The 17,474-nt window shown below is 35.6% G+C and overlaps 1 protein-coding gene across 2 annotated transcripts in view; it reads left to right on the plus strand.

The window, feature by feature from the left end:
* The window catches only part of CAMKMT (calmodulin-lysine N-methyltransferase), a 194,692-nt gene that overhangs the window by 170,832 nt on the left and 6,386 nt on the right, over window positions 1-17,474 (plus strand). The window contains exons 8-10 of one of the 2 annotated variants that reach the window (XM_010706776.4): window positions 3,188-3,262; window positions 9,900-9,963; window positions 15,529-15,660. In XM_010706776.4, the coding sequence (XP_010705078.2) occupies window positions 3,188-3,262; window positions 9,900-9,963; window positions 15,529-15,660 (271 nt within the window). Of the gene's footprint in view, window positions 1-3,187; window positions 3,263-9,899; window positions 9,964-11,883; window positions 13,545-15,528; window positions 15,661-17,474 lie in introns of those variants that run through there. The other variant, XM_031552384.2, reaches the window with a different exon arrangement.

Raw genomic sequence — 17,474 nt, forward strand, 5'->3', positions numbered from 1 at the left:
AATTTTACTATTTCTGAAAATAGTCTGTTTTACATCTACTAATTTTGTATCACTGGAAAAGGAACAAGAAGGATGGATTACCAAGGCTTGTATTTTTTTGTGCTGCATTCAGCATGATACTGACATAAAAAAGACTTTTTATGGCATGACACAGTTTCATTTTATTTCTATTTTTTATAGGAAACTTCATGAAGACTGATCTTTTCTTATTTCTGTTGCTAACACTCTTCTGAGTTTTCTAGCATTGTTTTTCCTTAAATAGAAATGCTGTCAGCTCTTACTTTATGTCGACTTTGGTATTCATTTCAGATCTTACAACTGAGTCCATGAATCACGTCCTCAACAATCCCTAGAAGTACATAAAGCATATATGGGTCACATGCATTTAAACACATCTTCACATATCTCAGTGGTTTTGCATTATCAGTGGATTTTGCTGTTCTTCAAATTCAGGAATTGCATTTATATTATAGGAGATCTTATTGGTAGTTGATGGTATTTATACATATCCTGACTCTGATTCACTACTTTCCCTAGAATTGAAATTATGTGATTTTGATTCAGAATCAGGCTGATTCTGACTTCAGTGTTAATGATGTAATAATGCTGACTCTGAGCAGAATTATTTCTGATTCCCTAATACGAGGGGGCATGTCTGCTTTACAGGTGCAGATGCAGATGTATGATTGCAGCTCATGCAAATTTGTGGAAGCATTGAACAGATAACAGTGTAGATAGGGTAGCCCAGATTAAGCTACCTACAATTTCCAACATTGCAGTCTGTATTGAGCTACATGTACCCTAGCTGTGCTTCACTTAATGGTAATATTTACACTTGTCTAAGGATAGCAAGGATATATAGCTTGTAGTCCCACCTTTCCCAGTGGTGTGCATACATCTTGAGTGAGATCAGAATGACTCCCATTGTGTTATTTATTTTATACAAATTAGTTTATATGGTTATTTCCCCCTCAGGATGAAGATTTTCCTTATACTTCTGAATGTTAATGGCAAAATCGAATTCAAAAATCTTACATTTAAATTTGTTACTGATCTTTGCAAAACTACAATACTGGATCTAGTGACCAAGATCAGCCCTAGTGCAACATCAGGGAAGTGGAGGAAGACTGGCTTATGGCTGAATGTTGGGGCCCTTGGCTCAGTCCTTGTTGCAACACACATGCCAACCATGTTGCTCATGCTTCTGGCAAGTCATCTACTCCAGATTTTGCCCAGTGTTATAGCTTATTTTGCCTACCTGCAGCATCTCCCTTGTGCCTAAAATGGATGTACAGAGAAAATGCTGTGTTCTGGTGCTCAGTGCAAATCTGACAGTAACATGGGAGAGATTTTGTTTTCCAGGAGACTGCCTTCCTAATTGTGTGTGTGAAGTATAGTAAATATATGGGTTAAAAAAATCATAATTCAAATCCCTATAGTGGTACTGATCAGATCTCTGTTTCTGTAGCAATGAGAACCAAAGGTGGCCTTTTAAGGCTCACAGTTCATCTACCAATTTCCAGTTCTGCTTCAAGATTCTTAAAATATTAGAGTGCGTGCTTTAAAACCACAAAACTTACCTTTACCTAATTTTCACCATTCTAACCTAAGTTTCCACGGAAACAGGGTTGAAAAAGCTGCTGGTAGCCAGCAGGCAGCCAGCAGCTGAGAGTGAGAACTCTCCTTTGTCACTTTCCACTACTGGATGCCTGCTGCGTGCCAGTGTGCAAAGCTACCTAGGCTTCTAAAATCTGGAATACTTTCAATTTGGGAGGGGGAATTAAATTAATCTACTCTTTTCTCTCTTTGGATTGCCACAGTAAATTCCAGGAGGGAAAACGGGCTAATGAGTCCCGATCTGTTTGGGTACACTGGCACCCAGATATTCAAAGCTGTCCCAACCAATTGGGCCTCTGCTTTCATAATTTCCATCTTTTGAAAGCATTCTCCGTCAGATTTTGTGTCTGTTTACATATGTATACTCATGTACTAGTACTTCAATTCTCGGTGAGTCTATCTCAATTGACCTATATATCCACCAACATTTTGCACAGAGTATAGCAAATGAAAAAAAATTCTTTTTTTCCTGCATACTTAGTGAACATTTTTGAATGAATGCATTATAACTGATCCTCAGTTAAATATTAGGACTAGTATGTGAATGGAGATGGCTTTTAACCAGGAGTAGATTATAGCTGTGGGAAGACTAAAGGGTCTATTTGGTCAAGACTCATAAAAACCTGAGATAAGCATGCACAACCTGACAAGATCAGATTAGACCCTTCCCCCACAAGTGCTTTTCCCATAAATATTTATCTACTTTCTATTATAAATAACCAGGAAATGAAAAAGGAAGATGGATTCTTTTTCTTTTTCTTTTTTTTTTTTTCCTTAAAAATAGCCTAGAAATAGAAATGCAGCTTCGAATCTTTGGGGTAATGATATTTTAAGTATGCCATAAATTCCAACACTGGTTTGCTGTTTTTTAAAAAGGAGCCAAGCACCGAAATCCTTTGTGGCAGCTACATAAATTGGCAGCATTTATAAACAAAGAAGAACTTTGCACAAAAGTGCATTCTTGCCTGTTATTAGGTATCTCAGAATTAAATAACTTATCACCTAGAAGAGATTAGGTGTTGACGAAGCGCTGCTGTGTTTTTAAGCTTGCCTGAGGTGACATAGCCAGCACCAGAGTTAAACTTGGCATTCTTTCGCCCTGTCCTTCCTCCCCTGAGCCCAAGTGAATGCTCACTTCATCAGTGAGAAACACGGCTGGCTCGCCTGCCAGATGTAACGAAGATCCATTTGGTCTGCAAATTCCTATTTCCTTCAGGTTGTCAATACTCAGGCTTCGCTTCCTCGTGCAGTGGTGCTAAGGGGCAAAAATCTGAGGCCATACAGGTGTCACTAACTCAGAAATGAATGTTTGTTGGTGATCCACTCATCAGAACCTGCGTGGATTGTCTTTCTGATATAATTAAAAGGTGGCTCTTTGCCTTTGAAATTTAAAACTGAAAAATACAGAGTAATATTTTTACATTCGTTTTTGAAGGTAACAAGTGTATGCTCTTAAAAACATGCCTATGTAACATAGAATGATATTAATATTTTTAAAATCTCAAGATGAAAAATGTAAGTCCTTTTTTATTTTTTCTTCATTTTTTAAAAAAATCTTTTTTTCCTCCAGCATTTTACGATGGGATAATGAGACAGATGTCTCTCAACTGGAAGGACATTTTGACATTGTTATGTGTGCTGACTGGTAAGTACATAAAAATCATAAAACTCATGTTAGAAAAATAGCTTTGCTGGAGTAATTGTACTGTGCTGCTTGCTGATGGCTAAGCAAAGTCAACAAATGAAGCACAAAGCCACCTTAACCTCAACAAATTAATATTCATCTCCATGTGACAGTTATAAGGTAGTCTTCTATCACACAGTAACTTCTACCACATTATTTCCCAAAGATTGATTTTGAGAAGCATTTCCATTTTCTGGAATTGCCTCTGTTTCATGCTTGACGTATCAGTAAATGGACGACTTAGGCAAATTGCAAATAATTATGGCTCAGTGAGGAACAGTCTGGAGAAAAGGGAGTTTATCAACACAAACAGCTCAATTAGCTTACTTCTTAGGAAAGATCTGACTATTGATATAAGGGGATATATTTTTTTGCTCCCTGGAAAATCTTTCCAAGGAAAAAAAGATTTCATAACCCTTTTTTCCCCATGACATTCTGCTTCTTAAATCAATTTGACAGCAGTATTCGTAGAAAAAGGCTTTACGTTATTTACAGTGGCACATGTTAATTGTAAGAGAATTCTTAGTTAAAAAAATCAGAGTACACCGTTTAATTTATGAAAAGATGGATACTTGCTGCAATACAGAATATTGTTTAATAATTTGTGCAAATAGATTTTATTGACAGAAACCATTATTGATACCAAATTTGTAGAACTGTGCTTGCTTTATTTACAGTGTGCTTTTTAAATGGCGAATTATTAATTGTTTGCAATATATAAGTTAAATGTAAAAAGAGATTTGCAGATTTAATTTAGGATAGTAGTTATTTTGAAGTAAGTCTGTCTTTCATTAATATTTCCTCCTGACCCTTTAAATATCTAAACCAGAAAAAGCTGTTTATGTTTTGTTGCACTGCACGTTGTAAAGGACCAAATTCTGAAAACAAGGACTTTCTAAGATAGCTCAGTGCAGCAGATTTCTGTATCTTACTGAGAAACAGTTAAAGGAAAAAGAGAAGGAAAAGTGTGAAGCTGTCTATTGTCTTTTTAAACAATGTTCTTTTTAAGAGGCTTCTGATAAATATTCCTGTAGAGCTTTTTTTTTTAATTGTTTTTATTTTTATTTGACGTTTTGCTATCTAAGCAAACTCTTCTGATTTCAGAAAAGTTATCATTTTTGTATAACACCAGAGAAAGTGTATTTAGTCCTCCTTTTTTCCTATTTCTAATACCTGTTTGTTTGCAGAATGCAACAGTGCTTCATTTAATTTCAGAGGAGTTCTTTGTTCCCAAAAAGGACAGAGGAGGGTTTCTAACTAATCGCTGATAATGTGCCTCAGAGATGCATCATCTGATTAAAATAAGGAGCTAAACAACACCATATGATTTCAGCAAGTAATTTAGTAAATGCCTTCCTCACCAAATATTAGAATGGATACTCCAGGTTTCATTGCACAGATGAAGTTAATGCTGGGCAGGATTAGATCAGATTAAGTATGAAAGTCAGATCAGAGTGCTGGCGGACATGAGCAGGAGGGCAGCAGTCTTCTCGGAGGCTTAGACAAGGCTCACATATGGATGTTCTCCAGATTATGTGGGTGAAGCAAGGTCTTGCCAAGAGATTTAGAGTTAAATTTGTTCTTCACGCAAATATCAAAACAACCTGGCTGTGCCATCTCTTGTATTCTTGATACTCACACCATGTCATCCTATTTGTGCTGTGGGTACAGCAGAGAGAGACTTAAGTTAGTGGGTTTTTTTGCCAGTAATAGTCTTGCTAATACTCCTCCTGGTCTTTTTAGAAATAGTGTAGTTTCTTTAGGAAACAAAGAATCACACATGACAGGTAAAATACATTATGCATTTGCAATCCCCGCGTTTTGTATGTTTATTTTGAAGCACTTACGATGCAGGTAAGTGTATAAATATTTATGGATTCCTAAAAAATAAATAGAAATGTGCAGGTTAGTTTAAAGTACGTGTTTTTATTCAGAAATTGCCTCTGTTTTCTTCCAAGTGCCCACATATCTAGTTTAATAAGCATGAAATCCCTTTATTGTTTGCTTCTTTAAAAAATCATTCTCTTAGTTACGGACACTAGATTTTCTGATACACGAAAAAGCTGGGGAAAAAAAAAATGTTCCTTGCTTTATCAAACTCAAATCTTCTTTTCATTTTCATGTATTTCTCTTCTGATATATAGAATTGGCTTTAGAACTGTTGGCAGGATTTTTGCTTTCTGAATTTTTGGGCTGTCAGTGAAGAGGAAAAGAAATCTCTTTTCTTACAGCTCCACAGCTGAAACCTGAAGTATTCAGTGATAAAAACAGATAGGAGAGATTGTATTTAGTTTAACACCACCATATTGCTCATTGTCAGTCAATAAAATCTGGGATTAGAAAAGAGAACTATAAAGCAAAAAATCTGAGTTCAAATATTAGGTACATGGATAAATTTTTATTGAAGTATTTCCAGCAAGGGTGATATTGTCTGATTCCCTGAATAGCTAACCAGTGGTACTGCTTGATCCTATTTACATGAAAACAAGCTCTATTCATAAACATATTCCAAATCCACATGGAGGTTCAAGTAAAAATGTACGTGATTACAACAAGCGGCGATGTGTTTATATTCATATATTTACAGTCAGGCGTTCATAAACCTTGTGTGCAGGGGTGGAAAATAAGTTACTTCCCAGAACAGACAGTCTATTAGTTAACAACTAAATTTAGAAGCTCAACTAGATTATAAAATAAATATGAGGCAAACGGTAAAAGCTAGTCATTATTTAACCATTCAGGATTTTGACAATAAAAATAGTTTCATGGCTCAGCAGTTCCGAAATAACTTGTAAAATGTCAACTGTGAGATAAAAAATAAGGAAAAAAATATATATCTCAGCAAGCCCACACCTGGAAAAAGGATACTAGGAAGAAATTACTGAAATAATGGAATTTTTAGAGCATATCCACTCACTTCGTTTTTTTAAGGGGCATTTTCAAGGCCAGGTGAGGTTGCCAGAATTCTGAACTTTCATTTGACCTGTGCTTATAGGTACAAGGTCAAGCAGATGCTGGAAATGTGAGCATGAGTATGACTACAGAGAAGAAATAACAGGTGTCTGCTGGATGGGCCACAGACAAAACTTGTCCAAAGCTCCTAGGAGCCTCACATTTCTGATTATTTTCTTTGTTAAGACAAATAAAGAAGGTAAGAAAAAAGTTGCTGGGATTTTTAGTCTGAGAAAACAGCCAGGGTCATTAGGGGAGAGCTAGCAGAAAAATCTTTGCCTTGCAGGTTTTTGCAAACTGATTTTTTACACATAATTTTAATGCAGAGATAGAATATGTTCTAAAACATCAGTATCACCTTGTAAATGCATAGTATCCAACTTTATGTAGTTAAAGTGATTGTATTCTTAAAGATTGGCACATGTGCAAGGATTTTCACTGCAGAAGGTGGCTGGCCTGTCCCCCATTACTTTCACTGCTGAGACTTGCTGAAGTCACGAGGAGTCATGGATTCACCAGGAATGCAAAACTGAACTGAAAATATTCTTTAGGTAACTTAAAATATACCCATTTCTTCCTGTTAGTATTTCATTTAATATAAAGAAATCTTTCTGCAGGAATGCAGTAAGATTTTTATTCTTCCTCAGTTTAAATCTATTATTCATTTCAAGTCTGTTTTCTTGCCCACACTTTCAAGTGCATTGTAATCTAACAGTGTAGAACGTTGTTTTGGTTTATGTTAGCCACGCAAGTGAAGGTCAACTAAAAGTGACTCTTACTCAGGGCACTCACTACCTGTAAATGTAATCATTTCTGAAGTATACCTGTAAACTAAGTTCCTTTTCTAATGGAAAATATGCAAAAAGAATAAGTTCACATTGCAGTCTATAAAATGTGAGCACGTGCCAGGCACAAGATAACAGGACAAAACAGCAGCAAGGAATGAAGAAAGAATCTACCTTTTTTATTGAATGTTTCATTGTGACTTGCTTACATACAACTTTGGTGTAAACTTACATGTGAGTTTACAGATTAACAGCACTGCCTATACAAAGGCCAAATCATAAACCACGTTCTTGCCTTTTTACTGCCAAGATCATAAATTTTTTCTGGCCCCCAAAAAAACTTTTTATTCTTGTCCTACACTGGTATTTTCACAGGTTCCTTTCTACATAAACATGAGATATTTTTTGTATAAAAAAGAACTTATATCACATTTTTCATGGAAAAAATACTGAGCCCACCAAAGTGATCCAAGCCAAATTTAAAATGAGGTATGAGAACAAAGTGAGAGTGGTTTAGAACAATATATTATGTAATTTGAATGAGCTTTAAAGGATTTTCCAAGGGGTACATATTCAGTATACTATGTTAGTGTTTAATCCTACAAATGCTACTGCTAAGAGGAATTGCGTGACTAAATCTCCTTCCATGGGCCAAATCCTATGCTGGACCTATACGCATCACAGATCATCTGACAACTTCTGGTTTTTCCTCATCCGGGGCATACCCCAGCTCAGAGAGAAACTAGAAATGTTCTTCCATGCTCCCTCTGGTCAGAGTATGTGGCAGGTCTCAGTTCTGTCTCCTTTAACACTCAAATATCAAGTGGGTGTCAGTCAGAAATGGTATCCTTGAAGTTGGCCAATCTCTTGGCAGATCACCTGAATATTTGAAGTTCCTGGTGAACAAAGACCTATAATTATATTACTGCAAAGGAATGAGACTGGTAGCAGTAATTGTGCCCCCATCTCGTTGTAAAAAGACAGAATGGTATGAAGATCCCTGAAAAATGAACTTTTTCTCTGGAAAAGTGCATCAAAATTGTGATGTTTCATGTTGAAGAAAATTCATTATTTTTAGATATTCTTTTTGGAGAGAACTCAAGCACTGTATTCCATGTCTTCTGCAGGTGGCCATGTTCCTGGCAAAGTAATGTCTTATGGTATTTGTCTGTACAGAGACCTACCTGAAATGAGTGTGATTAAAGCTCCCAGGAGACATTACAGAGATCAACTGCAGTTTCATTGAATTGAACAAATTGTTTTTAAACAAATATTTGTCCATTTCTTCCAATAAGATTAATCAAGGTTGAAGAGCAGCTATCATGCCAATTGCTAAAATTTGATTTTCCTTTTGGACAGGCTGTCAGTCATCCACTGCATCTACTGCTTATCATCCAGTAATTCAGTATCTTCCTGAAGGAATTAAAAATGTAATACTTCTATACAAAATGTTCTTTAAGAAATGTGTGGTAGATGGATAGCCAGTCTACATATTTTCCAACAGCGTGGGAGTCTGCCAGTTTTCATTGATATTTGGTTGCTGGCAAGGCTCTTTTTTTATTTTCCTGAGTAGGAAAATTTGCATTTCTTATACAGCTCTTTCACCCTGTCATACTTAATATTGTATTCTCTTTAGTAACTGTAGAGTGTCCTTACCTATCCACACATATTCTGTTTTTACTGACTGGCTCGCAGTTAGCAGGCCACTGTTTTCATATATTTATTTAGAAATTTCAAACCTGGAAAAAAATCACCCACCCTTCGGGAAGTGTCATTTTAGTAAAAAGGAATGGAGATTGTAGAAAAGCACCATAAAGAATGGACAAAATGCCTTCTAGTGTGGAACTCAAGCTTGACAGAAACTGGAAGTAGTTTTATTACAGAGAAAGAATGAAAAATAATGAAGAAAGAATCACATTATTTATGGCCTGCTTGATAGGAGTCTTTGTTATCTGAATTACCAATATAAATGCAGCCCATGGTAGTAAGGACTGAAAAGCACTGGTTGCTATCTGATGGTTGTTCACTAACAATTGTGAATGTCTCTCATCCACATTAACTACCTGTCCACAAATATCTCGTCAGGAATGATTGGCACCCTGGTTGCCAGTATTAGTATATACATTAAGGTATTGAGGGGCATGAAGAATGGATTATCCCCTCAAACCATGAGGTAATCATGCCAAAATAGGGATGAGCATGTGGCAACGTTGCATGGGAAAATTGACTTTACTGCTCTCAGTGCAGGAGATGAAGGATTTCAATCTTGAGGGAGGACAACTCTGTATGATCTGGGTCATTGTGTTTGAACAGCATTTGAGGGAGTGAGGAGTTAGGGGCTTGTAAAATTTTCTGTGGAAAAATAGAGATAGATGTAAAAATAGAAAAAAAAATCTGCATAATACATAATAATGAATTAATGCTACAACTGTAAAGGGAAAAGGGAAAAAAATACCTTTAATAATAGCACCCAAAGTACAATAGAAGATACTTCTAAAAATTCCACCCTCCCTTGTACAGAAAGCATGTAAAATGTTAGCTTTGTATCACAGTGTATTGATTCTGATTTTTGATAGGGTGGTATTTTAATAGCATGTATATGTGATCTGTGAATTTCAGCCTCACAAAGGTTCGTGCTGATATTTGAGCTTTGGTTTAGATTATATTTGCTTCATGCTTCACCTATTTTTGTTTATTTTTTAATTAAAAAGTACTTGAATTGGACCACAGGAATGTAGACCACAGTTTCTCTTTTACAGCATTGTGTAAACATATGTAATTAGCCTTGTACTTATCTGCATTAGTATCATTAGAATTGAAAACCCATTTTAATCTGGATTCTGTTCTCTTCTCAATGTCAGCCTGTTTCTGGACCAGTACAGAGCTAGCCTTGTTGATGCAATAAAGAGATTACTCCAACCCAGTGTAAGTATGTTTCTATTTTCTCCTGAACACTGGCTTCAGAATAATTAGTCTGTGCACAATGATTGAGAGAGTAATGGAATGGCAGGATTAATGTCATGTAATACTTTAATACTTATTATGTCCAACTTCAATTGAGTCTTCTAATCTATCAGATTCTTTCCTAATCATAAACTAGGAAACTTCTTATACTTGGCCTTCTGATAAGGAACACAGTGGGTAGTAAAATAAATGAAACCGCTTCAAAGATAGCATGAGATTATTTTTATCAAAGCGTTTCTCGAGTATTTTCCTTTGATAATAATGTCTTCATATTAAAGTAAAAGTATGATATTGAAAGTTGTTATGTTGGCTTCTGTCATTTGTAATCCCTTCAATTGTAACCTTTGTCATTGTGTATTTATTTATTATGAAAGAATTTTTTTTTCTTTTCATTTCTGTTTATTATGAAATGAATAAACCCCTTATGCATATGTTGTAGCACAAAACTTTTTGTTTTTCATGAAGTAGACCTTGTATTTACACATTTTCAATTTTAAAATACAGTGAAATCAAGCTCTTAATAAAATGTTAAGTATTCTACATGAGTGTCACTAAGAAAATATTTTATGTATCTCATTCTTCTAGGTTATTAAAATAAACCTGAGAGACTTACAGGCAAAATGAAACTGTTACATGCACATATTGATAACCAACAAATAATCTTGAATCTAATTAAAAAGAGAGAGAGAGAGAGATCAAAAAGGGAATAGGAGAAAACACATGAAGGAAGTGTGAAAGAAGGAAACAGAATTGTACCTTTCACTCTTACCATACAAATCTTTCAGCATGGTAAATTTTCCACTTCAACACAAAGCTATTTAGTGTTAACGATACATTCTCCAAATTTTATTTAAGAATTTCGTCTTACTTTTCTTATGAGAGATTTTCTCTACATAAGGAATATAAGACTCAAACATGCAAAGACTTAAGAAACTGAGTCACTTTAGCCATGTAAGTAATCCCATTCTTTGCTAAGAGTGATCAGGTTTCTATTCTTGGTTCTATCATAGACTTTCCTGAGTGACTTAAGGCAAGTTACTTAAGACTGAATGATTTTAATGAGATGTGGATCAAAGCTGCCAGGCAGACAGGAGAAATGTAGTCACCCTGGGGAAAATGTTACCCAGATATTTTTATCAGTAGAAGCAAGGGTGATATAGGGAACTCATGGCCACAGTTATGAGTTCTGATGTTGGTGTTATATCGTCAGCTGCCCGTACACAATAATTTTGAGGACTTCTAGGTGATTTGGAACACAAACATTATCTGAAATCAGTAAAAGGCAAAAAAAATTTTTTTTTTTTCCCGGATCAGTTCCCTCACATAGTTATTCAGATACCACCATAGGCCACTGCACTGCTAGCATGAAAAGATGTTGTGAAAGAGTATGAGCAGCAGGAAGTGTATAAGAGATGCCCTAGTAACTGTGACCTAGCTAGAGCTTTTAGCTGGAGTGGAGTAATAGCTTTTAGTTTCTTTTCTCTCACTTGTCATGGTAGTCTGTATTGACAAAAGCATGTGTACGTGTGCATATGTACACACACACTTTCTTTAATTGGGCTGGCTAACTCAAGTGGAGGAAGTGAATTAAAATATGGTGAGGGTAAAGCAGCCTGAATTTTTACCAGTGTTTTACAGCTCGAGTCTATAAACAGTCCAGGAATTGTTAACCTGGCTTTAAACCAAAACCTTCCTGACTTTCTTGCTTGTGGTCAGTTAATTCAAATTCAGAATATGCCTTTTTTGAGCAGGTGAGCTACAATTCTTTGTGAATGTAAATGATGTAAAAGGAGATGGCTTTTTTTTCTTGTCATATGCATGGTGTGATTATTAGCTCAGCCTGTACATGTATTTTAGACCACAGTTCCTTTCTCTCATCAGCTCCTAGCCTCCAGATCATGGCCATATGAATGGATATCAGTTACGAAATGGCTTTACAGGTAATTGTTATTCGTAAATAAGAGGACAGTGAAAGACTCTGCAGTAGAACCTGGGAGCATGGACGTCTTAAGTGAGCTTCCTTGTTAAGAAAAAAGGCACGTTAAAGAGATATGCCATCAAGTATATGCTCTTACTTGAAGGACCTGTGTCTTTCATATGCTCATTTGAGATCCCAAGAGAAGATGTAATCACATTTAGTTATCATTTTTCCTGTTCTATATTGCTCTTTTTAAATCCAAGGGTAACATCAGAGTGCATTTTATTAAATGCCCAAGGTAAGCTGTAAACTATTTTGATTAAGTTCACTTTTCTGCATGAGTTAATTTGTCTCAAAAGTAGAAGTTATATTTCATTATTAGTAATATTTTGGCAAATTGACAAAGAAACAAATGAAAGACACATCTAGATGAAAGACATCTTTCAGGTGTTAACAACTCAGGTATAACTAGAATAAAAGAATTTCAGAAAAATAACAGAGCAGAAAATTTGAAAAAAAATAGAGTAAATAGAAAATAACAAGTATTCTAAAAATTGACTTGAAAGAGAGATTGAGCGCAGATAATCTATTCTCACTGTTCTTTATAAAGAATTATCTTTGCTATTTCCTTTTGCATTAAGGATGTTATTTGTAGTTATTTATTTGTGGCTGATGCCATCCTTATGACGTTGTAATGTCGCAGAACTGTGTGTGTCCTCAGTAACTTTTCTTCCTGGAAAGAGGGATTCTCTTCATGTCAGTCACCTGATACATAGTATGGCTTCTTGGACGGTTGTGTTGGCACAGGAAGGAAGGACATGAATGCATGTAGGCAGAAATGAGCAGCTTGCAGAATTACTGGTGACTGAGACTTCTTATCTGAATTTGTTACAAAGGCAAACATCATCTGAAAACCAGTTCCCAGAATTAGATACTAAAATTTTACACCAGAGAAATTCATCTTGAGGAGCGTTATTATATTCCTCTTCTAAGCAAGCTACTTGATTTACCTACATTTAATTTTATTTTTTCCCTATAATTAAAATATGCATTTAGTTTCTCGCAAATAATAAACAGTTTTTTGCATATTTTTGTAATAAAAGTGTGAATTTTTAAAATTATGGATTCCCAAATCCATAATTCAAAATCCCAGTGAAGTCAATTGGATGTTATTAAACCATGTTGTCTGATTTTAAAATCAGAAATGTGAATGCAATCCTACACAACAGGTAGCAGAATTATACAAATCAGGCAATTGATCTGAAACTGCTTTAAGCCAAGATTATGTTAGGCTAGAAGTGACCACACTATCTCCAGTATCTGATTTTATTTTATTGTAGTGATAAACTTAATCATGCTTCATTTTTTCTTTTTTTTATTTTTTTTTAGTCAGCAATGGCGAGATCCTCAAGTGTTTTAGACGTGCACTAAATTCAATTGAGGAATGGCTTTTTATGCCAGCTAATGAGCAGGCCAAAGGGAACGGTGTGGTGATGTCCATGAAGGACCATTCTGCTTTTCTGAAGTTATTTCAAGATTTTCAATCTGGTTTTAAGAGATATACCATGTTACACTCTATTTTACTGTATTTCTCTTTCAAATTAAATTTGAAGTATTTAATCTATACAGTGTGAGAAGGACTGATTGCATAGTTTGCTGACTTCAAACTGAAATCTCTAAGGGCAGCAGGGATGATGTATGAACCTTTCTGCCTCATCAAAGCTGCTGGAACTGTGACTGACATTGAACTTGGTACCCCAAGAAACTCAAAAAGTTCAACCGTTGCTGATATCCCCACAAATGGTGGTGTCAGTAAATGCCCTGGGTGGGGTACATGTTTCCCATTACAGTGAAGTTGCTTGTGAAAATGAGGGACTCCCAGGGGAGTCTCATCCTCCTTCTGTTAGGAGAGTCTCTGCAGAACAGCATTTTAGGGAGCATGGGATGGGAGCAGGAGGAGGATCCTCGGCGGAAGGCTCCCTTTTCTATTGACTTCTGCCTGATAACATTAAAGCATGCCAAGGATGTGAGGGAAGTTACGGCACATTTCACGCTGATTGTGAATTTCCAGTGTTCAATGTTTTTCATCCTGAGCCTATATTCAGACCTAACATTTACATAAGCAATTCCAGTTCCTTTAGTGGGAGTTACACTCCTTTGCACATAAAATTATTTAGCCACAAAATGAAAGTTACAGCTACGCCAGTGAGCAAAACTGAGTTGCTTTGGGTATTGCCCTTGGTCTCCTTTGTGCTTAAATTTCCCATGAGATGAGGATAACAGTATTTCCCTATCTCACGGAGACATTGTGAGAATAAATACAGTGCTATGGTATTAATGATTGCAGTCTTTTCTGTACACATTAGTACCATAGATACTGACGTAGTTTTTCTTGCTGCCTCACCGAGTGTTGTCTCAGTGTATGAATGCATGTGCTGTGGCACGTAGATTTGTCATTTATCCTCCTCACTAAGTGTATCAACATTATAAATTTCCTGAATTCTTACTGACTTTCTTTCATTCAATCTTTTTTTCTTCTATTTTTCCTGATACATGAAATTGCATTTTCATTAGCCAAATATTCTTCTACAGTGTATAATGAATTCTGTAATCTGTTTAGATTCCTACAAAAATTTTTTGTCTGTTTGTTTGGTTACAGCATCTCACAAATTACTCTTAGCTGTCATTAATATAGAAGTTAAATAAAAGAATTTGCAGTAAACTTTGTGTTCACCTCAATTTGATACACTGCTTGTTGGTATTAACCTTTGTTTACAGCTCTTCAACCGGTTTTCATTCCAAGTGACAGAGCATAATACTCAACCAATTAGAATTAATTTTGCAAATAAGATTCTAAGAGATGCTATATCAAGTAGGTGAGGTTTGGGGCAAATAATTCACACAGGGTGTCTAAAATCTATCAGTTCAAGGTAAAGCATTCTTGTTTTCTTAAATACAGAAGGATGAATAAACTACTAGCTAATGGACCATAACATATTGCCTGGGCATCATAAATGGCCTGATCATCTTGAAAGATCACAAATTACTATGCAAGAATATTAAGTTGTGCTTTCAATGCAATTTTTGCGTTTAGGGTTGAATTCAGTTGCATTGCTCAGGTAGTTTAAAACATCTTTTAAAAAAAAAAAATGGTTGGGTCTCATTTGTCTTCCATTTTGCCCCGTTGTAATTCCACTGACATCAAATGGGAGGTACTCTTCTATGCATGAGAGTAAAAATAGAAAAATATTATTTACAGTCTTTGTGTGGTCATGAGCTAACAAATGGCTTTGCATTGAGGGTATATTTTGTATGCCTTTACTGTGTTTTAGCTAGGTAATTTGTAGACACTGCTATTATGTGAAAAGGAGCAGATGTGTTGCAGTTGGCAGTTCTCTAAAGAATTTATTAGTTTCTATTTTGCTTTTGTTTAATCACGGAAATATTGCATATTTTGAACAATGATTTATATTATCCTGTTTTCATACTTTACCAAGAGAACAATTGTCTTTTCCAACCTGTGTATATTAAAAGCTTAGTCAGGTATATGTTATATCTCATTCCTTTCCAATTTAAAAAATGTATAAATTCTCTTTTTAATGTTCCAGGGAAAAGCAATGGTATTTGCTCCACACAGAGGGAATACTTTAAACCAGTTTTGCAATCTAGCTGAAAAAGCTGGTTTCTCTATCCAAAGACATGAAAATTATGATGAACACATTTCGAACTTCCACTCCAAGGTTAGTTTTCTGCTTGTGTTAGATAACACTTTAATCCGCATTGCATTTTGAAGAGATCATGGTCCTTTTGGCAGGTAACCTAAATGTTTGATTAAAGTACTCCTTAGGTGTGCTGTTTCTGAACAGCTATTTTTGTATCTGATTATTTTGTGTGGTAGAACCATCCTTTATCTCTGCACGTCTAGAAGAGTTTTGCAGAGGCATCTTCTGTTTACCCTTTTCATTCTCAGAAATCTAATTTATGAGAGTCCTTTTTTCTTCTTGTTAGCTGCGGATAAATATATGGCATACCAGCATTTACATTTTAATAAAAAGCTTGCAATTTTTAAGTAGGTTAAATACTGAGATGGACTGAAATAAATAGGAGGTGAATGTCTAATTGTATCATATCGTACCTTAAATCCTTATCTCTGGCTGCTTTATGGCTGGGTCAGTTAGCAGCTTCAAACTGCTAAATCTCATACAGAATTTCACAGTTGTGGGGTTATATGTCAGATCGAGGCGCTACAAGATTTAGGTCAAAAGCACTTATCTGAACGTGATTTCTAAGCTTGCTTACATAAAACTACTGTTATCAGTCTCCTATTTTATTATTTATAAGTATAGAGTAACACAGGACGTGAAGAGGAAGGTACTTCACAGAAAACTTTTTAGGAGTTTCTTATTTCCCTGTGTAGAAGTGCTTATCAAAATCGTATTTATTACTTGCAGTTCTGAGATCTCTATTTCATACCTAAAGAAATCCACTGTTATAGGCCACATATGGCCTTAGACATAACCTCTTGCAATTTTCTAAGAATTACTCTTAGAAAATACAGACATGTTCAGAATTTGATTGAAATGCATTTTTTTTTCTGTTTAGAGCCACCATCGGGTAGAAATCAGAGTATGCTAAAAAAAATATGCACATGATGTTCTAAGGAACAAATATTTATTTTATTATGAAATTTTATACTTCAAGAGACTGCTATCAAAACTATCTAGACATATGTATGTAAAATCACTTACTTTCATTGTTCAGGTAGGCCTCGTTCTGCTTGCACTGAAACCAAATAGATTTCAGTCATTGTTCTTCTACCACCTTTACTTTCTGTCCTATACAATTATATAAATGTAAGGCCCAATGTGATATTTTTTTATCTGCCTCCACCTGAAAAGGGGCATGATTTTGATTATGTTGTTTCACAGTAGTATTTCTCTTTCATTACCCACTGCATCCAAATCAGGTCTGCAGCAATGAAATGCAGGAGTAATAGTTGTTATCTTGATCCAAGAGATGGGTCTAAAATGATAGAGTAGTTCATTTTCCTTAGAAAACAAATCTATTCTGTCTTCCTCTGGTTATGCGTCCACTGCAGTTCTTATAATGATGACCCAGTGAAGACATAGCTGAAGTAGCTTTAAATTAGCTACTTGTGGACATGCTGATCGTTTTACTGCAGTATTTTTGAGCACAAGCTGTGAAACGCAAGACGGACACATACTAGGAGACGGTAATGCCCAGCTTCATTAGTTTAAATCCAGTCTGGGAATGTCTTTTCTCCTCTCTAATCACAGCCTTTACAGTGTTGTTCCTCGTTCCTCCTCCCCTCCGTCTCCTTTTGACTTGGGGAAAGAAATTCCCAGAGACACATTTCTGTTCAGAGTAATATGTACTTGTGACACCTGATGCAAACACAGACAGCTTTTTGTTATTATTTTTAAGCAGAGCCATCTTCAGAGACAGAGATCCAAACTATTTTATATTTTGAATGACTTTATTTTTACATGATAGTCTGCCTTCTAAAAGACAGCGTCTCGTAGTATGTACTAAT

The sequence above is a fragment of the Meleagris gallopavo genome, chromosome 2, assembly GCF_905368555.1.
Source record: "Meleagris gallopavo chromosome 2, MGAL_WU_HG_1.1, whole genome shotgun sequence".
Taxonomy (NCBI): domain Eukaryota; kingdom Metazoa; phylum Chordata; class Aves; order Galliformes; family Phasianidae; genus Meleagris; species Meleagris gallopavo.